Raw genomic sequence first — 24,907 nt, 5'->3', positions numbered from 1 at the left:
TAGCTACGGAGCCACCCTGGAGGGTCGGGCCTAGTAAGAGGGATTCTAACAGATTTCTTGAAAAAGAAAGCAGTCGGGCACATGTTTTGGGCGTATACTCAGTGACGTGAGTGATATTACTAAAGCGCCATTTGGGCGCTACTATTCAGAATAACTAGAATAAGCAACATAAAAACGTTGCCATCATGCCCATTTCTTTACAATAAATGGAGAACAGAAACTGCCTGCTGTTGTATGTCTTTATTAAAGAAACTTAAATATAGCAACAAGGAAAAAATACAACCGCAAATGTCTCACTCACAAACAATGACAGAGTTATTAACAAAAATATACAATGGCATGTAAACATCAGGCTCCTCCAGCAGCAGGAATGATACAGGACATTTCCTTCAGTGCTCTTACATGTTTGATTTGGTCTCGCCGATGGCGCGGCATTCTTTCCATAAGTGATAGATGTGATTTTCCATCATGCTCTTGTTTTATAATGCTGAACTGCTTACAGCAACCGTTGGTAGTTGCAATTTTTTTCCTGTAAGTCAGTTCTCCAAACATTGTGGATGTACTATGCATACATAGTGCAATCAGGAGCAGTGCTGACATGGAGTGTACAACACTCTGTCTTCGTTTCAACCTATGTTATTTCGAATTCTGATGGGGGCGTTGTGGAATTCGTGAAACGCTTTATGAGAAGGGAAGCGTATAGGTTGCTTTCCCTCTCCTGTGTCGCCAGGCCTGCCTCCAGGGACCGAAGGCCTCGAAGTAGTCTGGGTGTCAGGAAAAAGGACACCTCCGGGTCGTTGGCCTGGACCAGACGGCGTAGTTCCAGGCCTGGGGCGTTTCGAACCATAGCCTGGTTGGTCTGGGAAAGGTTCTGGTGCAGGGGGCTGTGGACCAGGACCTGGCCCAGGTCTCGGTCTTGGTGGCCTAGGTGATGGCTCTCCAGGTTCACCGAATAGGGCTGTTCCAGGTGGCCTTCTTGGTGGTACTTGAGGCCTGACGTCAGTTGGTCTCTGCGGTCTAACAGGTGGTGCTGGACCAGGAACTTGAGGTCGAGGTTGAGGCCTGGGCGGTGGTCTTGGTCTACCCTGTCCGTATCCTGGTGGTTCAGGGAATGGTTGTGGTACAGGCTGTGGTATTTCTGGCCGTGTTGGTTCAGGGACATTCGGAAGGGGAGGTGGAACAGGAGGAAGTGGTCCAGGTGGTAGTGGCCGTCCGCCTGTTGCTGGTGGCCTGGGTCTTGTAGGGCGCTTGCTACCATATCCAGGACTGTCGGGAAAGCCTGATGGTGGAGCCGGAGGTGAGGGACCTGGAGTGCTCGGCGTTACTGGCGGTCGAGGTGGCGGTGATGGCTGCGGTGGTCTTGGACTAGGTCGCGGTATGGTCGGTGGTGGTGCTGGAAAACTCGGTGTGATACCTGTGCCTCCGGGTCCTTGTGGTATTTGTGGTGACACTGGACGGGATGGCCTGTATGGGGGTGGTGTAACGAATCCTGGAGATGGTGGGAATGAGGGAACTTGAGGCCTTGGAGGTGATGGCGTAGGAGGAGGAACTGGAAATCGAGAAGGTCCTGGAGGTGGCCTGGGAGTTGGCTGTTGTGGCCTTGGGCTGGTTGGTCCAGGTGGTATATAAGCTGGTGGCCTAGGTGTTGGTACTGGTCGGGGTGGTGGAGGTGGCCGTGGTGCAGGGGGCAGAGGTGATGGAGGTCTTGGTGGTGGCGTTGGTCGAGGTGGCTGAGGTGGACGTGGTCCAGGGGGCAGGGGTGATGGGGGTCTTGGTACTGGCACTGGTCGAGGAGGTGGAGGTGGCCGTGGTGCAGGAGGTAGAGGTGATGGAGGGCTCGGTACTGGTACTGGCCGGGGCGGCGGAGGTGGCTGTGGTGCAGGGGACACTGGTGATGGAGGTTGTTGAGGTGGTAAATATGCTGGTGGCCTGGGTGAAGGAGGCCTTGTTGGTGGAGATGGGCGTGGTGATGATGGTGGTCTTGGTACTGGACCAGGGGGTGTAGGAACAGGGCCAGGAGGTCGTGGGAGTTGAGGAGGACGTGGTTGAGCTGGAGGAACATATGCTGGGGGTCTGGGTGTAGGTCTTGGTGGTGCTGGGGGTCCTGGAGGCCTTGGAGATGGGAAGGGCTGTGTGGGCATTGGTGGCGATGGGACTCGCGGTGGTCCTGTCGGCCTTGCTGGACCAGGCTCAGGATATAAAGCAACACCAGGAGTTGGGCGGGGCCTACCTCCTACTTGTGGTCTGACAGGTTGCTGATGAAATTCATGAAATTTTGAATGGGGTATATCAAATACAGAAGGCCTCTGCCCTGCTGGTCGTCCTGGTTGAGCTGGACGCGATGGACCTGGTGGTGATGGTGGGCTTGGCTGAGGGAATTGCCCTGGAGTTGGTGGCGGGAAAGCTGGTGCAGATGGAGTGCCAGGTCTCGGAGGGGGTGGAGCAACTGGAGGTCGCGGAGGTGCTGGGGGTCTTGGAGGAGGCCCTGGTATCGGATATGGTGTTGGACCAGTGGGCCCTGGTGGTCTAGGCTGTGGGCCAGGTGATGGAGGTGTTGGGCGGCGACCTGGACCCGGAGGTGGTCGAGAGGGGGTTACGCCTTCAGGATACAAAACTCTCCCTGGAGGTGGCCTTGGACGTGGGCGTCTTGCTCCATAACCAGGCGCCTCAGGGAAGTCCCCGGTACCTGGCCCAGGAGGCGGTGGTGTCACCAGTGGTGGGCCTCGCCCGGGTCCAGTCGGAACTTGAGGCCTTGGGAAGGTCGGAGTTGGAGGTGGCCTTGGTGATGGTACAGGAGTTGGGGAAGGAATGGGCCTTGGACCTGGTGGTGGTCGTGGCACGAAGGGGGGTCCTGGGGTTGGTCCTACTGGGGGCGGTGGTCCTGGAAATGGTTGCACAGGAGAAGGACCAGGATAAGGCCTGGGTGGTTGTGGTGTAGGGGTTGGTCGTATAGGAGGAGGGCCAGGATATGGTCTCGATCCTGGTGGAGTGGGGCCAGGCCGCGGACCAGGAGTGGGTTGAGGTTGTGGAGGTGGTCGTGGTGCAGGAGGCGGCGGCGGTGGTACCAAAGGTCTAGGTGGTGGAGGAGGCCTTGGACTTGGAAACGGTTGTGGTTGCTGGCCAGGTTGTGGAAATCTTGGTGGTTGTTGGGGTCCAGGTATCTGTGGCCTTGGAACTGGTGGTGGTGCTGGAGAGACTGGTGGAGGAGGCCGTGGTGCTGGTCCAGCTGCAGGGGGTGATGGCCTAGGTCTTGGTCTTGTAGGTCTACCACCATATGACGGTGCTTCAGGAAACAGGGCTATTCCAGGTGGTGGCCTTTGTGGTGCTGGTGGTGCAGGAAACGCAGGTTGTGGTCTTTGGGGAGGTGGCGGTAGTGGTGTTGGTGGTCTCGTAGGTGGGGGCCGAGATCCAGGTCCAGGAGGTCGGCCTTGTGGACCAGGAGGGAATTGTGGCTGTGAAGGTCTTAGTGGTGGAGGAGGTGATGGTTGCGGAGCAGGTGGTCCTGGAAGTCTCGGGGGTGATGGGACTTGTGGAGGTGGAGGTCCTTGAGGCCGGAACGGTGGCGGTGGAGGCGAAGGTCTAGGTGGCGGCCCTTGCGGAAACACAGCGGCTCCTGCCGATGGAGGTGGGGGTCGAGGCCTCGGTGGCCGTGAAGGGTAACCACCAATACCAGGAACCTGCCCTCCTCCAGTACCAGGTTTCACAGGCTGAGCCAAGAATTCATGGAACTTGTGATGTGGAATGTCATGAACAGAAGGCTTTGGTCTTCCACCAGGCTGTGCAGGCCCTGGTGGACGTGACACTGGTGGTCTAGGTACCTGCGGTGGTGAAGGCGGTCTCGGTATCTGGGGAGGAATTCCAGGAATGCCAGGTGGGCCAGGCTGTGGTCGTGGAGGGAAAGGTCCTGGCACTGGTCGTGGTGATGGCTGTGGTAGCCCTGGACCTGGAGGCGTTGGTCTTGGTGTTATTGGTCCCAGTGGAGGTGAGGGAGGTCTCGGAGAAGGCGGAGGTGGTGGTCTCCGTGGGGGAGTTGGTACACCAGGCTCGCCAAATATGGCCGTCCCCCTTGATGGGGGAGGAGGTGGTCGTTTCCTGGATGGTTTTGAGGGATAGCCAGGAGTTTCTGGAAACTCATCCTCGTCTCCTGGTGGTCCTGGAAACGGTCCAGGTTGAAATGTCGGGGGTCCTGCTGGTCGAGGTGGCTGCGGTGGTCGTACTGCAGGTCTTGGAGTAGGTGGCCTTGGAGGGCCGCTTGGGATAGCGGGAAATGGTTCTGGCCCCGGTTGTGGGAAAGGAGGAGGCCTTGGGGGAGCTGGCGATGGCCCTGGCCTTGGTGTAGGCCTCGGCACGCCTCCGGGAAATGGAGATATACCGGGAGGTGGTGTGGGAAATGCTCCTGGTCCCGCTGGCGGTGGCCTCCTACCAGGCGCTGGTGGAGAAGGGAACCTTCCGGGACCTGAAACAGTACAATTGATGAATAAATGTAATGATTTTAATACTATTAGCATTCTTAGGGTAGTTCACGCACTTTACAAGGTATGTATGTATGTATGTATGTATGTATGTATGTATGTATGTATGTATGTATGTATGTATGTATGTATGTATGTATGTATGTATGTATGTATGTATGTATGTATGTATGTATGTATGTATGTATGTATGTATGTATGTATGTATGTATGTATGTATGTATGTATGTATGTATGTATGTGTCATGTCAGATCATGAACAGCAGGTTGCCATTATCTCTCAAGAGAAAAGTGTATAACAGCTGTTTCTTACCAGTACTCACCTACGGGGCAGAAACCTAGAGGCTTACGAAAAGGGTTCTACTTAAATTGAGGACGACGCAACGAGCTATGGAAAGAAGAATGATGGGCGTAACGTTATGAAGGGGATAAGAAGAGCGCAGATTGGGTGAGGGAACAAACGCGAGTTAATAGCATCTTAGTTGAAATCAATAAAAAGAAATGGGCATGGGCAGGGCATATAATGAGTAGGGAAGATAACCGCTGGTCATTAAGGTTTACGGACTGGATTCCAAGAGAAGGGAAGCGTAGCAGGGGTTGGCAGAAAATTAGGCGGACGGATGAGATTAAGAAGTTTGCAGGGACATGGCCACAATTAGCACATGACCATGTTGGAGAAGTATGGGAGAGGCTTTTGCCCTGCAGTGGGCGTAGCCAGGCTGATGATGATGATGATGACGGTGATGATGACGATGTATGTATGTAGTATGTATGTATGTATGTATGTATGTATGTATGTATGTATGTATGTATGTATGTATGTATGTATGTATGTATGTATGTATGTATGTATGTATGTATGTATGTATGTATGTATGTATGTATGTATGTATGTATGTATGTATGTATGTATGTATGTATGTATGTATGTATGTATGTATGTATGTATGTATGTATGTATGTATGTGTTTCTAACCGTTTTCCCGCTACCTTGCGCCACTGGGTAGTCCATGGTCTCCATGTGATCAAGGAGCTGGGCTGAAGAGAATCGTCGGATCGACTAGGGTCATGGGTATGTGACAATCGGTATGTACCGCTCATCAGTTAGTCCGTCTCGCGCCAGCTTGTGTTACTGGTATGTGCCACTGCTGTTTGTACTGCAGTTCAATGAATCTCACCCCAACTTCGATCACTAAGTATGTGAAGCTAGGCATGTGCCACGCTTCAATGAACCTCTTTGATGTCGATTTCGGCCACTGGCTATGCGCAAATGGGTGTGTGCCGGTTCTCAATGACAAAAAAAGCCATTTTAATTTGACCGGTGCGGGGCGGATTGGACCCCGCGTCATATAAATTGAGACAATCTTGCCTGAATGTATATTCACATAGGCGGCACGCGGGGTGTTTGCTGCGGCGGCGTTAGATGGTGCGGCGTGTTCAGAAGGAAACGCGAGAGTGCAGCTTGGCTGTGTTACGCGCGCCTCATACATGACGCGTTTCGACGGCTGCAATATGGTGTCTCGTTAGATAGTTTGAATGATAATCGCATTAACGCCTACGTTCATCATGAGATGGGTTATGCCAGGTTTTTTATTTTGTTCAAGCACTTTCCTTTTGGTTTGACTGCTATAAAAAGCTAAGGGAAGTGACTGGAACCTCTTGTAGCCAGTTATATATGCGACTTGACTGACTTGACTTGTCTGTACTGATAGTTTTATTTTGGTTATCACCTATATTACGAATGTCTGTCAAAACGGAGGAAAAAAGTGAAAAGGAAGATGGAACTGAAATTAATTTTTGTTCTTTGCTTTGAACAGAGGAAAGAGAAATCAGGTATCCAGGAAATTAAGCACAGGATGCTACACCAGAAGTCGGAATTTATTGTGCTTGCTAGCTCGTACGCCTAACTTAGAGAAAAACTGCCAAATTGCCTTTTTTGTTCTCCTAAATAGCTGCCGATTCCGCAATCACAGCATGACACCTCAATATCTGGAGCGTGCAGTCAATCATGAATTGTGTTTTAATGTGAACGAATTCAAAAAGCACGCCAATTTTTTGGCGTAGGGTTTGCTTACAAGGCAACCTCTATATGTCACGAAAATCGGGGGTTGAGAGGTTACGTAGAATAACTAATGCATTGGCCGGTGCTGTACAGTCGAAGCTCCATTGGGATCCCCTTGTCGAAAGCTTTAGACGAGGGGATATCAGGGTCGTTATATAAATGACAGACGGCGCTGCGCGCTAATGGAAGCTAGGAGGAGGAGGAGGAGGAGAAATAGACGTAAAGACAGGGAGGTTAGCCAGTTCTCAGACCGGCTGGCTACCCTGTACTGGGGATGGACGCTAGGGTGCCTAGTATAGCATGCAGGTACCCTAGTAGGAGCGACAGCACGGGACTAGGCGTGTTGTCCATTGTGCAATGCGGAGGAGCGCAGAGGGAAAACGGAAAGAATGATTTATGCGACGGGCGTCCAGCTTTAGCGAGACGCAGCCATTGTGCGCTTTGCGATCACGTGACCAGGATCACCGGCGCATGCGTCAGCGGCTTTTTGACCACTACCTCCAATTTTGGTGACGAGCAGGCATAACATGTAAACAAATCATACCCTATACGCCAGGAAGCCGCGATCCACATGGCACGCATTTCAATATGGTCACTTTAAAAGATGATATAATTGGTGATTTTTTGCGCCTTCAAGGAATAATCACCCGACACTGTATAGTTACTTGGCCAGCATCTATCTGATAAAGCAAAAAAAAGCGGGATGCACTATTTTTGTGTCAGTACCTTTCCGGCATACCACAAGACACATTTTCGGACCCGTGCTCTTTCTAATTTACATTAGGGGCCTTCGTACAGACATATATTCTAATATTCGATTGTTAGCAGACGAATTCGTCCTTTATCGTCCCATAAGAAACACTTTCGACATTGACATGCATCCTAAAACGTATTGAATCATGGTGTAACGAACGGCTAATTCCTTCTACACACAAAAAAAAGCATCATTGGTTTTCTTCCATCGTAGACGGCATCACCAATCAGCGAAATACCAGCGAAATATACGGCTCCGAAATGTCAACCGTTGAATCATGTAAATACCTCGGCATAACCATTTCAAACACACTAACTTGGTCACGTCATGTAATTAAAATAGCCAATACTGCGAATCGCACTCTTGGTTTTCTTCGCCTGAACTTACGACTCGCTCCCCCACCAGTGAAGTTACTAGCTTACATCAGATGTGTCCGCATTAAGTTAGAATACTCATGCTCTGTTTGGGATCCTTATCAATTTAACCTATCTAATACACTTGAATCAGTTCAGAATCATGAAGTCTGTTTTATTTATTCGGAATACTCTTACCATGCCAGCGTTTCCGAACTTAAAACCCGTGCCACTCTCACTAATCTAGAATCACAACGTCACATCTCTAGATTGTATCTTTTTCATAAATGTTATCACATGTCAATTTAAATTTCAGTCATATTGCCAGCTCATGGCTAGTCCAGCCGTGTAAACCATATTAAAACAGTATATACTCTCGCGGCACGGAATACACCGCCCACATGCGCCCATATTTTGTGACAACAGCAAGTAAATGGAACGGTCTGCCTGCCAACGCCGTCCGCCACTCCGACCTATATCATTCAAAGAATGTTCAACAGTCGCTGTTTGTTACTCAGCCCATCCCTCACGTAATACCCCTCTCTTGGGCCTTTGAGGTACAATGAAGGAATAAACGAATAATGGCTAGCTAAATTCAAATGACGCCAAAAACGTATTTACAAAATCTGCAGAAGCCGCGGCGGCCGCATTTCGATGGAGGCGAAAGAAAAAAGAAAATCTCGTTTACTTAGATTTACGAGTATGTGCACCTTAAGTAACCCCAGAGGGGCAAAATTATTCTGGATTTCCCCTCTACGGTGTGCCTCATAATCGGATTGCGTTTTCGGCACGTAAAATTCCAGAATATACTTTTAGAAACTTTTGTTTAGAATCTCAGCAGGAAGCGAGTACGCTTTGTGTATAAATATGGCGAGCTCCCTATAACGTCTGCGGTAAAGTTCTAAAGCATGCAGCGAATTGCAAACATTCTAATGAACTTTGCAAGAGCTGTAGCGGAATCCCTTCTCAATGCGTCTAATGGTTGTTATGTAAACTTGTGCAGACCTGAGCGACCTATGTGAAAGCTCCAGTATCAGCGAAACGTTGCATATGAAAATATGCTCGGGCCTTTACGGATTCGCTTTTGCGTAATGCTCCTATTGATGTACGGCTACTAGAACATTTCATATAAATCCACTGGAATTTCGCGAGGACGCATTAACTCGGCAAATTCTAGTGAGATGCAACAGGTCTGGTATGGGAAGCTGGGTGGCAAAGATTCCGTGTAGCGGCATGTCATCCGCGAGCGACACGGCGTGCTGAAGTAAACTCACATCCCACCGCAACGGTGAGCAGAATGTTGTACTGTAATGGGCGAAGAAACTGGTCAATGAATTCGAGCAGAACGGCAGAAAAACGGGACATAAAGCGCAGTTGACTGGTAAAACGCCACAATTTGGTGTGTTTTGACCTTTCTGGTCTACGGAAAGCTAGAATAATTGTCATAATAATAAAGCCGCGCGTATGCCTTCCTCGTGTCGCCAAGGCGACTGTGTAAAGGAGGTTCACTGGAAAAGGACACATTGATACTGTGCATGGCTGCTTGCATAACGTATAGCGTCGGTACATTCCCTGCACGTCGGTCAGAGGAAGGTGCGCATCTCAGAAATCGGCCGAGAATTCGACCATTTCCTGACGTCAACAACCTGCGTCTCTAGTGGTCACTAGCTGCGAACAAACGTGTTTACTGCGAGAGTGTCTCACTTTTTCGAACTTCTCAGACAACGAAGCGTGAAAGCCCCAATGGAACTTATTGTACACGCCCGTACCCCGATATATGCGCATGAAAGGAACCGTTTCTTGCGGTGAACGAACTCTTCTAAACTGCATGCGTTTTTTTTTAAGTTTAGGAGTAATTGGAAATCGCCAAGTTTAAAGGCATTCTTTCGGATGGAACGAAAACTATTTGTGAAGAAGATACTGCATAAAACAGAGGCGCTTGTCTCGCATGAAAATGAAGTTTTTACAGTTTCGCTGTTCTGGCAAGTCGCTAAGCCAAGCGCTATGTTATGATTATGGCTACGGGATTTCGTTTCTCCTTTTTTTTCTTTTTTCTTTTTCTAAAGCTCTGTGCAATTTTGGGGGATTTTGTTTTCAGAATATATCCTTCCAGATTAACTTTCGCCAGTTTATTTCGGTCGATAACTTTATTGCGTAGAGCTTACCGGTTTGTTCATTAGATGAATATCTGGCTAACTAATTTTGATGACGCTGTGGCATGCCGCATAGCTGCAAATGCTGTTGTTCAGCATAAGCGCATCCAATACACAGACTACCAGTCTTATATATAAAAAAATTTAGCGAGGTCACAACGGTGGTGTGACTCCCCGAGATGTAAGAGTAGGTGCATTTGAAATTCGAACACGAATAAATACTTTGTTGGTAACATATAATACGAGCAGACCTACGACGACAAAAAAAAAAAAGAATACTGGATAGCTACCACCAGGTCTTACGAGCGATCGTAGAAGGAACTTTGAATATTCAAGGACGCAAATAAGAAAACGTACGGAAATAAGATGAAAATATGACACGTTCTTTGCTTCCAAGCGCACAATATGCTCCCAGCTGCGCGCCCACTTAACGTCTTATAGCACTCGGGTGAGCTTGCGTCCACTGGACCTCTGCGGTTGAAACCAAACAGTGGACAAAAAATCAGCATAAATTTTTCGTTCTTGCATTTAAAAAAGCCTTGGATGACGCTTAAGCTTCGCCTTCAAGAGTGGAACGCGATAGCGCTATAGGGCCCCGTTGATGCCGACACCGACACCAGATGTTATACGACACGGGGCCTGATAGAAAGCAATGGTGGGCCGATCCCGGCAGAAGTCCGGCGCCGGGCAATGGCTCATACCCCCGTAAGCAAGGGAAAAAGGGTTTGTGTTTGTTTCCGCGTAAAAAAGAAAATGTTTTCTCGTACATTAAAATTATTTTCTCACGTATTCAAGTTAAATCCGACAATATCATGACTGTAGGCTGTGTGTAAGTCAGATTGTATCACTACCGAGCCGTTCTCTGCCGTCCTCGAATACGCTTCACTTCCCTCGGAACCCATTCTGTAACTGTAATATAGACAACCGGTTATCTGCCCTACACATTACATGTCCTGTCCAGCTCCATTTCTTCTTCTTAATCTCTGCTACGATGTCGGCTGCGCTCTTTTGCTCTCGAATCCACACCGCTGTCTTCCTGTCTCTTAACGTTACGCCTAACATTTTTCGTTCCTTCGCTCGATGCGCGGTCCTTAGCTTCTTCTCAAGCTTCTTTTTTAACCTCCAAGTTTCTTCCTCATATTTTAGTACCGGAAGAATATAATGGTTATACACTTCTTCAATTTTGAAGGAAAAGCGGTAAGCGTACGGTCATGACTTGGTAATGCCGCGTGTATGCGCTCCGAGTGATTTTTATTCTTCTGCACGTTTTATTTTGATGATCCAGGTCTCCTGTGATTAATTAACCTAGATAAACGTAGTCCTGCACACAATATAGAGGCTGACTGCCAATCACGAATTATCATGCTCTTTATAGGATATTGAACATTAACTTAGTCTTCTGCACGTTATTCTTCAAACTTACCGTATTTTCGCGATTCTAAGCACCCCCCCCCCCCTCTATTTTCGCGAAAGAATTGGGAAAAAAGTTTGCATGCGAATCTAAGCACCCCCCCCCCCCCCCCCCCCTATTTGTTAGGAAGCGCGCGTGGCCAAGGCCGCAGGGCGCTTGCTCACTCTGTCATCGAGCCGGAGCCGTCGGAGTCCCGAGGTGGCACGGCGTCCGCGGCGCGAGTACGCCGTACAGCCTGACTGTATACGCATGTATGCCAAAAGCTACAGAAAGCGTCCCCATCAACCATCGCAGAGAGGATATCGGATGCTTGGAAGCGGGTCCAAGTGGACGTTGTGGTCAAATCATTTAGGAACTGTTCGATCACAAACCACTTTGACGGAACGGAAGACGACCTGCTGTGGGATACCGAGAGCGGCGGTTCAAGCGGTGCGACGAACTCGAGTGGCAGTGATAGTAACTGAGCATCCGACACAAGCGGTGGGATCACTGTGTGCACCGATTTTTCTTTTGAATGTTTGCTAAATAAAATGTTATTTCTCGCACCCGTGTCGTCGTGATGTCGCAGCGAAATGAGGGAGGGGGGGGTCATTCTAGATTTTTCGAATCTAAGCCCCCCCCCCCCCCCCTCACTTTGGGCATCGCGATCGTGAAAAAAAGGGGTGCTTAGAATTGAGTAAATATGGTACTATTGATACTGTTCCGGCTAAGCTCCTTAATAATTTGTTGGAAGTCATCTCTGGTGTTGCTGAATATGGCAATATAGTCAGCAAACCTCCGATCGCTGAAATGCTCCCCGCTGCTCCTCACACTTGTCTTCCAGTCTAAGTGCTCGAATGCGTGTTCTAAGCATGCAGTGAATATCATTGGAGAGATCGTGTCTCCTTGCCTGGCCCCCTACTTATTCGCAATTTTTGCGCTAATCCTGTGGAGGAGTAGGGTACGTAGCTTTGTAATCTTTAAATAGATATTTGCTAAGACATTTACGTATGCTTAATGCATTTCTTGATTACGCAGTGCCTCCATAATTGGCCCTGCTGAATGGAATACCTTTTCGTAATATGTGCGAGCCATAAAGGTTGGTTATTCTCCGCAGATTTCGCAATTAATTGATTGGTGGCATCGATTTAATCAGTTGTTGAATATTCTTTTCTAAAGCCAGCCTATTATCGCGGTTGATTGAAGTAGGACGTCGCCCTGATTCTATTAAAGATCACCCTGGTGAACAATTTGTACATTACCGAAAACAAGCTAGTCAGCCTATAATTCTCCACTTTCTTTAACGTTTCCCTTTTAGAAATCCCTTTAAAAATAGGAATTCATATTGTTCTATTATTACTGCAGCATGCTTCGTTTTGTTCTTCTCGTGGGGGCATGGATGACGCACGCACGAAAATTTACCCTTCGTAATCGGTACCTTGCTTTTATTGCTAGTCATTGTCTTGCATTTTTCTCTTTAACAATAGAATAGACCTCATACCAACAACTTTGCCTACAGATGTACAGAGAAATGCTCTGCTGGTGATGCAACACATTTGTATTCTCATTAGGAGACTGGGACATTTCGAGCAGCTCCTATCCTGAAAAAAAATAATTCATGAAGGCTAGCAGTTCTCATCTTTGAATAATCCTTCAATTAATTTACAAGATAGCATTAAATTTTTCTATCATTACTGCGAATCAAAGTGATTTCGAATGCTCGCGGCTTCATGTGGCTGTTCATGGCTAAGTGCTTATGACTGCACAGAGCAGAATGGTCTCACTTAAACTTGGAACTTGTAAAGTTGGAACAGTCAGTTTTTTTCACCTTTTTCAATGTTTGACTTGCGTTATACTAGCGCTACAGAAACACCACAGAATGCTTTACCTGGTGGCGGCCTTTCAGGCAGCCTTCCCTCTGGATAAAGTGCTACTCCCGGCGGTGGCCTAGGACGCGGTCTCGCTGGTCTTGAGGGGTAACCGGGGGTTTCCGGAAATTCAGGAGGGGAGGGTGGTGGACCAACAGGAGGAGGTTGCCGAGGTGGTGGTCCCCTCGGCGGCGGTGGTGGGGCAGGAAATCCAGGTGGTGCCGGCGGCCTTGATGGGCGGCCGGGCCCTGGCGGTGGAGCTCCTGGTCTGGGTGGAGCTGGTATTGGGAAACTTGGCGGTGATGGAGGCCTCAGAGGACGACCGGGCCCTGGTGGCGGAGGACCTTGTGGTGGTGGCCCAAAAGGAGGACCACCTGGTCTTGGTGGTGCTGGTGCTGGATAGCTTGGAGGTGGCCGTGGTGGACGGCCAGGCCCCGATGGTGGACCGCCTGGCCTTGGTGGTGTGGGTGAGGGATATCCTGGTGGGGACGGCGGCCTCAATGGTCGGCCGGGTCCTGGAGGAGGAGGACCCAGTGGAGGTGGTCCTGGTGGAGGTGGTCCCCCTGGAGGACCGCTCGGTCTTGGTGGCGCTGGTATGGGGTAGCTCGGAGGAGGCGGTGGCCTTGGTGGGCGACCAGGCCCCGGTGGAGGACCACTTGGTCTTGGAGGAGCTGGTGTGGGGAAACCTGGTGGAGATGGCGGCCTCAGTGGGCGACCAGGCCCCGGCGTAGGAGGTCTTGGTGGAGGAGGGCCCGGCGGAGGAGCGCCCGGTATTGGTGGAGCTGGTATGGGAAAGGTTGGCGGTGAAGGGGGGATGAACGGCCCTCCCGGTGTTGGTGAAGGTGGTCGTGGCTGTGGTCCTTGCGGCCTCTGTCCTGGTACCACAGCCCCAGGGAATAGCGTACCTCCTGGTCTTGGTGCTTTGGGTCCTGTGACAAGGAACTCGTGGAACTTGTGATGTGGTATGTCAGAAGGCTTTCGTCCACCAGTGACTGGCCCGCGCGGCGGAGATGGAGGTCTGGCTGTCCCAGGGGGAGCAGGAATACCAGGTGTCGTTGGCCTGGGAGGCCCCGGCGCTGAGGGACCTATGCCTGGCTGAAAGAAGCCTGGTGGCGGCGATGGAGCCGGCAGTCGAGGAGGCGCTGGGGGTCGCGGTGCTCCCGGAATCGGAAAACCACCCGGCCTAGGAGGCTGAGGAGGTGAAGGCGGGGGTCTTCCTTCAGGGAATAGAGCCACTCCGCGAGGAGGAGAGGGCAGAGGACCAGGAGGTCTGGGTAAAGGGTATGGGGACGGTGCCTGAGGGCGGGGCAAGGATGGAGGTCTTGGAGGTGCAGGGGCGGGTGGAGGGCCTGCTGGGAACCTTGGCGGCTGGGGCAAGGGCCCGATACCAGCTCCTGGACCCGGACGAGAAGGAGGAGGGCGCCTCGGTGGTCCATATCCAAAACCTTCCCCTGGTGGGCCAGGAGTTACCGACGGTTCTCCCGGACGGGGCTTCGCCACTCCGGTTTGCACATCGAATGAAATACCACCCGTGCCTGATGGTGGCCTAGCAAACGGCGGAGGGGGCGCTGGAGGAAAACGGCTGATGCTGGGAGCTGGTGGCCTAGGAGCTGGCGGCCTAGGAGCTGGTGGTCTTGGAGCCGGTGGCCTTGGAGCCGGAGGTCTTGAAATAGGTGGCCTGGGCGCGGGTGGTCCTGATGGGGGAAGCGGTGGTCGGGGCAACTGGGGTGTCTTATCCGCAGGAATGAGAACCCCAACAAATTTGGGCGGTGAGGGAGCTACTGGCTGTGGTGGAGGCCTTGGTCTTGGTGGTTGCCGTGGAGGAGCTGGTGGCAAGTCAATAGTGTTGATAGGATAGCCGCTGAATACTGGTGGCCTTTGAGGTAGGTCAGGTGGTTCATACTCTAGAACGGGACCAACAATGTCTGGCTCGAGTACGTTACTGGGTGGTAGAAGTGGTCCCTCAGGCCTTCCATACCCGCCTGTTCCTCGGGATGGTGAAGGAGGCTTCTGCGGCCCCTTGGGGGGTTCGAACGGTTCCCCGAACAAAGCAGTTCCCGGTGGCCTCCGCAGAGGCGTGGTCGGTCCAGGAGGAGCCACAGGCTGACCGGGTTGTCCTGGTGCGGGCCTTGACGGCGGAGGTGACGCGGCCCCGCCGCCCCCCGGTGGCCTTCCCTGCTGGAAAGGTCGAACTGGCTGATTATGAAACTCGTGAAAAGCTTCGTGTGATGGGAAAGGCCTGGCGACATTTGTTTGGGCTGCTTCCTCTAAGTCTTCGTATAAGCTTTCGACGAAGCGCGCCAGCCGTACCGTCACGTCTTCTTCTCTTCTTGCTTCGCCGTCATCGTGCTGTGGCTCTGCCCCGACGGCGACCAAGAGGCAGACGAACAAAGCCACAGCAGAGGCATGTGGTATCTGAAACAGTGGTGAAGGCAATAAATATTACCTGTTTGCTATGCTATTGTGTGCAAACGAATGACATTTTCAGTGGCAGCTGAGGAACTTGTTATTGCTGGCCACGAACGCCCTTGTAACTGTAATTTCTGTGCAATGCAATGACACGCTTGTTAGCTGGTAATTACAACAGAACGACGTCCAGGCGTTCATCGCACCTACTCAGGGGGATATGTGTGCCGTGCATGCCTGCATCCTGTACCTTCTTAGTTTTGTTATATGAAAGGGTGAACTTGAGCTATTTCAAAACAATTTGCATTAAGAAAGACCGCCCCAACCTTTAGGGTGATTTGCTTTAGGTCAAGTCGAAATACAAAACCTTACCATTGCCAAAGATATTGTTGCAGTGAAAAGCGTAAGAGTGAATATTTTCAGCCAGCACGACATCTCACATAAAGAAAATTCACATGTGCAGAGAATATACCACGTTGCATCAATGCCAGCATGCATAGTAAAGGACTCTGTACAGGAAGTACAAGAACAACTGATATGCGTGTCCCAATAACTTAAATTGACGGAAATAATGACGCATCTCGCCTCCGGATTCACTCAGCCATGAGACGAAACAAGATGTCTTGCGATTTCGCGCAACCATTAACCGCAGAATTGTTTTGGAAGCTCGTTCGGGGAAGGGATCCATCAGTTAATTAAATACGTGCCACTTTATTCCTGTCCTACACAAAGGGACTGTGTTGCACGTTTGTATACGCCGATGAAGGATTTGCAGTCGGCGAAAAAAAAAAGTTACCTTTCCCAGCCTTGATGCCAAGCCTCAATATTAATGGCACACTGCACCGTTCTCGGGCCCAAACGAAGGTTGTTATGCATATCACTTCCTGCCTGCCTCTGAGCGACCGAACTAAGTCGTTTTGCCGACGGCGCGCACGACCAACTTTTTATCCCGGGTGTATTTTAACATATATACACTGAATACTTTTTTGCTCGACTTTGCTTACAAGTGGTTTCTGCTCGAATCAGCGGGGTTCTTGTAAGTGGTATGAACGCTCTAAAATTCCTCCTGTCCCTGCTGCATTACAAGTAAATCCTTTATTTCCGTAGTTATGTAATAGTACACAGCCTCCCGGCAGTCAGTGCTGCTATACGTGGGCTCGGCACCATAGTATTAGGTGTAGTGTGCCGACCTCACAGGCTATAAGCGGATCAATTAGTCGGGATCAACACGGTAGACCGCTTTGCATTCTCGCACCGTTCGCGCCGTAATTCGTCTCATGACATTAACGGATGAGGGACCGCGTCCGTTATTTTACTTTCCTGCAAGAAGGATACCTCTTTTCGTCTGCTCCAATATCACCGACGCACCGTCGGCTTTAATGGCCGTCGGGATGCGCCGCAGTAGAGAACTGATTGCCACTCGATTTCGCGCACAGGTTCAAAGAGATCGAGACTGTCTGTTGAGCGGCCACATAACTGCCAGGCGCAGCCGCCATATTCGTAATCGCACCGGCGATTCGTGGGGCCGCGCATCAATTCCCCTGCGACCTTCGCGGTCGTCCGTGCGTGCTGCCTCGTGCTTCGTGCTTTTCTTCCTTGCCCCTTTCTCTCTCACAAGCACGCGCACAACGCATCATAGACAGCGCACCGCGCTTTGGCAGAAGGATCGCGGCCAGGCCAGGGATAATTATCGGGCCATGCGCGCGAGCCGGTCGCTGCGGGCGGCGCTGGGCGCCATAGGTCGCGCAGCAGGTTCGCCGCCGTCTCAACCTTGAAGCTCGCGCATCGAGCGCGTTCCCAATAATCTTGGCCGAATCTCGGCCAGTTCGTCGTCGACTGCACCGGACCAGACGGCAGCGGTATCCCACGCGCGGCTGCCGGCGATTCGCGACGCCGGCTGCAGCGCTGCCTGTGAATGGACAGGGCCGCGTGCGGCGCCGCCGCCGGGTCCTTCACGCAGCAGGTGTCGCCGCGGGCCGAGATGCGCGCAGAGCGGGCGAGGACGCGCCGTGCCACCGGTGCTCGGCCGCGTCGCGAGAGCGCCCTTGTGTCTTTGGGGCAAAGGAAGAGACAGCCTGCCTTTCCAAGGTCCTTGGACTCTCACATGCCTCCTTTCTATCTACCTTCCGGCCAAGAAAAATTGCCAGCCTCTTCGCGCCTGCTTGGACAGCGGCGCGAGAAAGAGCCTTCGCGTTGCAAGCGCGCTGCGCATGCGCAGTCACGCAGGCTTATGGCACTATCGTGACTTCCACGCGGCCATTGCCGAGGGCACAGTCCCTTGAATTTTAACGGCTTATTAAGGTGCGTCTGTCGCTGCCTCCCCCTCGAGTTCCGTGGGTGGTGCTGTGCGCGTATTGGCAGTAAGCAGACGCATTGAATTTCCGAGGACGTAACGATGAAACAACTTGCACACACAGATCTTGGCCCAAACGCGCGAATTTGATATTTGAATGATTTTCGCGTATGTCTACCGTAAACCTTTTAATGCCGTTTGTTACGGCTTCGCGATATATTTTCTCCTCAATCTTTACTTTGCGTTTCATATGAGTAGGTAACGAAGACAAGGATGTACATACGCAGTCACGCTCTTCTGGATTGAAGAAACACCAAAATGTTATTTCATATGAGATACGCACGAGCACCTATAAGCGTGATAAATCCCCCCTCGATATCTCGCGGAAGCAGAAGCGCGTATTAATTTAAAGGTGGAGAAAGAAGTACGAAGCGATCAAGGAGGCTTACGAAATGGCAGAAAAAGCGTCGGAAGACTTGCGGTAACTTTTGACGTTCAGCGTCAATGGCGCCGTCCAGCGTAGAGTGGGAGGGAAGCATTTATTCAGTCTCAAGGAAAAGAAAGCCATTACAGGCCGACGCAAACAACTCCTCTCTTACTTCGGTGCGCGCTATGCGGCGCTTTTGCTTTCCCAGTATGTGAGGAAATTTTTTTCTTCACATTGCGTATTCAAGCGCTCAGTATTTAAATGGCCTATTTAGTTTTCTTTGTTTCTTTATGTATGCAAATATTGTTCCTAGTACTGGACACAAGCTCACCACGCATTCTCTTTAGCTGCGTTCTCCGAAAAAAAAAAATATTGAAGGGGTCTCGAGAATCCGTTTATGAAAGGGAGCGTCGGTGAAGCAAGGAAGGAAGACTGTGGTTATTTTATTTTTACGTAATTTGTTAATTACTATGTCACCTATGCATTTAAACATCACGAAACTCCACTGGAGGCAATGTCGGGCGAAGACTCTACTCGACCAACGGCTTTGCCGTGTGAATAAGTGGACTTCCTATATCTGTTTTGGGAGATGCGTGCACACCTGTCTTGCTTGCTGTCTTGCTTTGGGTGAGAAAGTAATGCCTATGACCTGTGGTCTGCGGTTTAGCTACTACGAGACGATGTTAAAGGGGCACTAAAGAGAAAAATGGTTTCTTCTGTATTAGTAAATTGCCCTTGTACAATATCAGAAACACCACTTCTTATCGCGAAGAGACGATTAGCAAGCCAGAAAAGGCGCAAAAACAAAGCACGGGTGGCGCCTTCACCCTGAAGTTCCCGCACCATAGTTCGGCGTGATGTCGTGGATTTTGACGGCATCTGCTAGGGCCTAGCTAATGGTTTTTCGGTAAACATTGGCTATACGTTAGGTTCTAAAGGAGCCAGAGACTGAATATGGCAAGCTTCGGTAACATTTACTGAGCCAACGCTGGTGCAAATACGAAAAAGAAAAATATATGGTCTGGAATCAGTGACGTCATACTGACGTACCAGCGTTGAAGTTTCGGCGCGAAATAATAAAAAAAGAAGAACTTTGAACTTTATTTTCTCTTTTAATAATCATCTTGCTGTCGTAAACATAACGGCAATGGAGTTTTTGAAAATTTCTTTATCAATCTAAACCGATTTTGTGTTTCACTTTAGTGGTCCCGTTAATTGCACGATAACGAGCTCGTACATTTCGTAAATCTCAAGAGAGTTAGTTTAGCGGTCATAAAACAAAAACACAAGTAACGCAGAAGAAAAAAAAAAGAAAACGAAAACCTGTCAAAATGGATGCCTGCTGTCCGCGTAGTAAGGCCAGCGTGTAAATGATGATGTGGCTTCGGAAGTAAGGAAGATCCAGCGATTTCGGCTGACCATTTCTTATTTTAATTTCCGAATAGCCTCGCTCCCTGCTGCGGGTCAGGAGGCCACCATGGCTTGCTGGCTTCGCCCATATATTTTCGCGCTTTTCTCTCCCTTCTCTCTTCCTGATGCCACGGCTTTTCGACAAGTGTGTCAATACACCGGCATTTTTAAGGAGCGTCCCGTCCGGCATCCGAGGAGCGTGACTCATTTCGTTCTGCCAGCTCTCCCGCTGGTGTCGTGTCTCCGTCCTCTAGCCTGGTGGCGCAAGCGTTGCCGCGCCACATATCGTTTTCTCCCGCGTGTAATAACGTGCAGCGACCTTTCGCCTTCCGGATGAGCACGCGAAGGCAACGGCGTTTCTTCACTTTGCGTAAGGCTTCGCTGTCAAGCCGTGGCAGGCCAGAAAACTGGTTTACCCATTTACCCACTTACGGCCCGGCACTCCCCCCCCCCCCCCCCCCCCCTACCTTCTCCGCTTTCTCTGGCTTGCTCGCATCAGCGGTCACTCCTCAAAGCATTGCCCCCTCCCAACTGTTCTTCTTTAACTTGTCCTACCCTCACTCCGGCTCCTGCTCTGCTGCCCTCACCACTTTTGACGGGCGAATGGTCAGCTCGTACGCTGCCTGAAAAAGAAAACCCAACGCTTTGCAACGTTCTTGTTCGCACACGCGTTGCAAACGCCAGACCGAAATAGCACCCGGTTCCACTGCGACGCTCTGTTCTCTGCGCACATATTCTTCGGCCTTATTCTCGGATCGCGCCGTGTCAACACGAGAGAGTAAGGTTCGCGATATTTTTCCATTCTCGTCCTTCTGGTCGAGTCGGGCCTTGTTATTCCTGCGTGGTTAGCGGCGGCACGCTATTAGTCGTGCAGCTTGGGCACCTTCTCTCACCAATAAGGGGAGGTCGCCATGTAGCACTCTCCCCCCCTTTTTTTTTTCGTCGTACTACATCTGTGAACATTTTTCGTAACCTAGTGTGGCTTTAATGGTTCAGCTCAGTTCGTTAGCAGTTTTAGGCATGCTCTAGCCGTTTGCAAAGCTGGACACTGCGTCTAAGAAGAAATTATTTGCTTTAGTGATCTTAAATGCTTCTTCTTCTTCTTCTTATTATTATTATTGTTATTTTTATTATTATTATTTGTTTTGAAAACATGTATACACTACACAGGAAGAATAAAGCAAGGAGCAGACGCGCAACTGCCACCGGAAGGGGACAACGCCTGCCTGCCCTTCAGGAAGGAGGAGACGGAAGCATAGAAATGGAAGTTAGGAAAGAGGGTAGGAAAGAGGAAAGAAAGAGCAAGATGAGAAATCTCAAAAATGAAGCAGAACACACACAGAACGGGTCGCACACAGCACGGGCGGCACACAGTAGGGCCGGTCACTGCAGGTCACGCTACTAAAGAATGTTAAAGTAGAATAGTGTCTGAAGTAATGCCATTTGAAAAATAGAAATGAGCTACAAACGTGAACCTAAGTTAGTTACGTCTAGAAAAGCAAGGAGAGCGCGATGAGCCTGACCGCGTCGAGACGCACAATCACCGGGACAAAAACATTCGTCGAGTGTCGTACACCGCAGGCCATCGAGGTGACAGTCCCTCACTAGCGACATGCGCTGCGCACTGAAAGCGGGACATTCCAATATCAGGTGCTGAATTGTCTCGCAGCAACCGCAAGACGTACACGGTGGACTGGCAACACGTCCTTGTCGGACTCTAAAGATAAAAAACACGTTTGAAACCCACCGGCATATGTAACCGATTGTTATTGAACAACGAAGGCTTGAGCGTGTGTGTGCTTGTCATGAACGCGTCCCTCCTTAATTCTCCTCGCCTTTATTGTCCTTTTTTTCACTTATTTCCTAGCGCAAGGTGGCCAACCAGGTTCAGCCTGGTTGTCTTGCATTTCAGTTATTGCATTGCTCTCTTCCTTTCTCTCTCTCATGACAGTTCTTTGTGCGGCGCTCCGGTTGTTGCTGCCGTATTTCACCCTCGCTGTGTGCCTTAACTTTCTATACCTTTTCTTCGACAGCCGACCAAAAGTAGCAAACCAGATATTCTTACCTGGACAACATACCTGTCATTTCCCTTATGCCCCTCCATCGGTGCTGAATAGTCTCGGATGTGCTTATGCTTTCATCATAGTGGATGTTGTAGTTTTTTTAAAGCGTTTGATAGGACATTTCGCTTCTTCCCGGATTTTTTTAGCCACTCCCTTTGTGTGCTTGTATGTTAGATTTTATTTACCTCAAGCGTGCTATGAGAGAGATAGAAAGTGACAAAGGAATAGCAGGAAGGTTAACCAAAAAAGAGCTCGGTTGGCTACCCTGCACTAGAGGAAGGAGAAAAGGTAGGAAACAATTAAGAGAAGGCGAGAAAGTCAAGCGATATTCTTTTTTTTTTTGCGCTGGAGTCGCCCAAGTAATCGAATTCTCAGCGAGGCTATAACACCCAGAGTAAGGCGCTAGGATGTTGTCTCGTCTTCAATAAAATGACTAACGAAATTTCATATGATATCGGTTTAACCAAAGAATTACAAGTCCATATTGAGGTAGGTGATGCCGATATGTTTAAGTAAGCGGCCCTGTCGCTAACGTCGTTTGCGCTGTGTTCCGTGGTGGCAACGAGGCTGAGGCCACGTCCAGCCCTGGCGAGCAGGCATGAGGTCGCGCCTCACCCTCGCATCACCATCACTCGCAGAAGGGCAATTATTTTACCTGCAAGAAACGCTGCCGTAGACAGCACGCAAACTACCGCTGCGACTTGTCAGCAGCGAGCGACATGCGCGGGCTAGGCTACGCTCACATCGAAGAGAGGGTGCTCTTGATCGAAGTGACAGTTTGCTGACGTTGTGTCACGCACTCCACATCAGCTCCCCGACGTGCACTTTGTCGCGTCGGGGCGTCATGTTGTCGAATTAGTTTTTTTTTCTTTCTTCCTTAGCTCTTCTTGAATTATTCTTCTCTTACTCGCAGCAGGTAAGAAAGACGAAAAATACGCGGGAAGTTTCTAAATCGTAGGCCGTCTAAAGCGGTCACCAATGCTTTATTGATGTCTCCTACACCATCTTGCAATCTTCGCGCCCATGTCGTATATTGCGTTCCCGTGAACATCTTGCAAATGGGAGCGATCACTTCTTCGCGGAACGCTGCAACGTTGTCGCAAACGGGTTGGTGATTCACTTTTTCGCTGATTATGGAGACGATCAACACTGCGATACGCTCTGCACCAGTATTCGGATATTCCTACGTTATGCATCGGGCCGCGGTGGTTTAACATAACGCTATACTATAGGCAATCTCGGACGCCCAGCGTCCTCGCTGCTAACGTCGCAAGGCTGCGGTGTGTACCTAAGCGCCGCATCGCCCCGCTTTTTTTCGCCGTGCCATAGCGCTGCCAAAGTTGGCGTCCTTCGCGTTAAGCGTTTTCCGATTTGTTGGCGTGACCGGAGAACCAAGGAGGAGGAGCGACGCAAAGTGCGCGCGAATATGCTACATCCTTTTCTTTATTTATTAATTTTTTTTGCATGCATCCCGTTACACAAGCTTGAAGCCAACCTTTACTCGCTCGATCGGCCAGTTATATAGGTATAGGCACGCTGCATGCAGCCAGCGGCGCGTCCGTTCGATGCTCCTAATCTTGGCCTCGTGTTTCCGGGGTGTTACGCACTATAAGAAGAGCCGGTGTCTGTAACCGCGTTTCGCTGCGCATTTCTAAACACTTCTCGCTCTGCCCCGTGCGCCGCACGCTCTGTCGCTAGCTTCTGTGTACATAATGTGCAATTACGTGTACATAATGAACGCGCCTTGTAAGAAGACCCCGCAGTCCTGAACCAAAAAGAAAGAAAAGAAGAGCCTAGCGCCGTTCTATAAGCGCGCTCTTTAAACCGTTACCTTCATGTATATGATGCTGGTCTAACTGCGCCCAAGGCTTCGTTGGTTGCCTCGAACTGTCCTTTTCCTCTCATTTGAAGTTATTCCTGTCGACAGGATGCGCACTAACCACTTTGTTTCTTTCGTTCTTAATCGTGTATCGAGATTAAGAAGTATCGTGTAAACTTTGAGAAGCGCAGAGTAGTGCGGACGGCATGACGTTTCCAATTTCGAAGAAGGGGCAGCAGCACAGAAGTTGTTCTGCAAATTCTTCGCCACGACAGGCATCGCATTCGGCGCTATCGGTCATTCCAACAAGAACGAGTATGCACTAGTGAAGGCAACGCTCAGGCGTAAGCGTGCGAAGTTTATCAAAAGCTATATGGTAAGACATCTAACGAGAACAAGTTCCTCTGGAATTTGTATGAGGCGTTTACGGCGAAACTTACGATTATTTAGCATCATACATCATTAACTAAATTCTGTGAATGAATGCGGAGAAATCAGCCTAACGCGTGTGTACTAATTGTTAGTGTGCTCGAGCAATGTCTGGCTCCTTTACCGAAAACTATTGATTGTTTCGCCAGTGTCCGGAGAGCGAAAATGATATTAATTATGACTGCCGCATATGTGAAGGGCTGTATTTTGTAATGCTCATTTTCATTTTGCACTCCTTTCGCCGTTCGTAATTGGTTCAGATGTCTCCGCCCGTATGCACTATTGCCATGAACGGCCGCTCGGCATGATATAGATGACAAGAAAAAAAAAATAATGGCGAATAAAATGGATTCCTGCATAAAATTAGCGCTACAGGACGACGCAGTCAAAGAAACAGACACATCACACTCTCAGCGTGTTGCCCTTTTGCTCTGGTTAGATCTAAGGATCAATTCAATCTTGTCGACTTTTACAGCATGTTGAAATAGGTCGCTACCGCTTCCTTCTCAAATTTTGCATCTCTGAGCAAGCGCCAGTCACTGCAATATCGGCAGCTATTGGCGATAAAACAAGCAGTGTAACCCCGCTGAGCAGCGAAAGCTCGCCGTGAGGCGTCGAATTGTGCCAGGTCGCACAATCAGTACGGCCGCTTCCGCGCACGTACGCAGACTCGTAAGAAGTCTGAGCGCGAGTTTCAAGTTCAAGGATTTCGCGGCGATAAAAGTTCTCCGCAACTTGTATTTGTTGTCGGCGACGAGCGCACTGTGCGTGCCGTCCGTTAGCGCGCCCTCCTTCTTTCTTGCTTTTTTTTTCCCTTTCGACTCTGCGAACAAGCATACGGCGCTTTCTTCGCGGCCGCGCGGAAACGACAAAACACGCCGCGGTGCACTACGCGGCCGGCCTATTTTCGGTCGTCTCGCGAGGAGCCGTCCACTTCATCATGCTTGCCTTCCCACCGCAGAACGGCACGACGCGCGGCAGAGAGCGCGAACAGAAAGAAAGCGAGCG

At 50.1% G+C, this 24,907-nt stretch overlaps 1 protein-coding gene across 1 annotated transcript in view; it reads right to left on the bottom strand.

The window, feature by feature from the left end:
- Positions 1–221: 221 nt before the first annotated feature.
- The window catches only part of LOC135899345 (proline-rich protein 36-like), a 37,894-nt gene continuing 13,208 nt past the window's right edge, over positions 222–24,907 (bottom strand). Inside the window, exons 2-3 of the mRNA XM_065428589.1 lie at positions 13,073–15,467; positions 222–4,456 (exon numbers count right to left, since the gene is read on the bottom strand). Coding sequence (XP_065284661.1) covers positions 627–4,456; positions 13,073–15,467 — 6,225 coding nt within the window. The 3' untranslated portion in view covers positions 222–626. The remainder of the gene's footprint in view (positions 4,457–13,072; positions 15,468–24,907) is intronic.

This window comes from Dermacentor albipictus, chromosome 1 (genome assembly GCF_038994185.2).
Source record: "Dermacentor albipictus isolate Rhodes 1998 colony chromosome 1, USDA_Dalb.pri_finalv2, whole genome shotgun sequence".
NCBI classification, from domain to species: Eukaryota; Metazoa; Arthropoda; class Arachnida; order Ixodida; family Ixodidae; genus Dermacentor; species Dermacentor albipictus.
The sequence above is the reverse complement of the archived record's forward strand: the minus strand, read 5'-3'. Positions and strand labels throughout refer to the sequence as shown.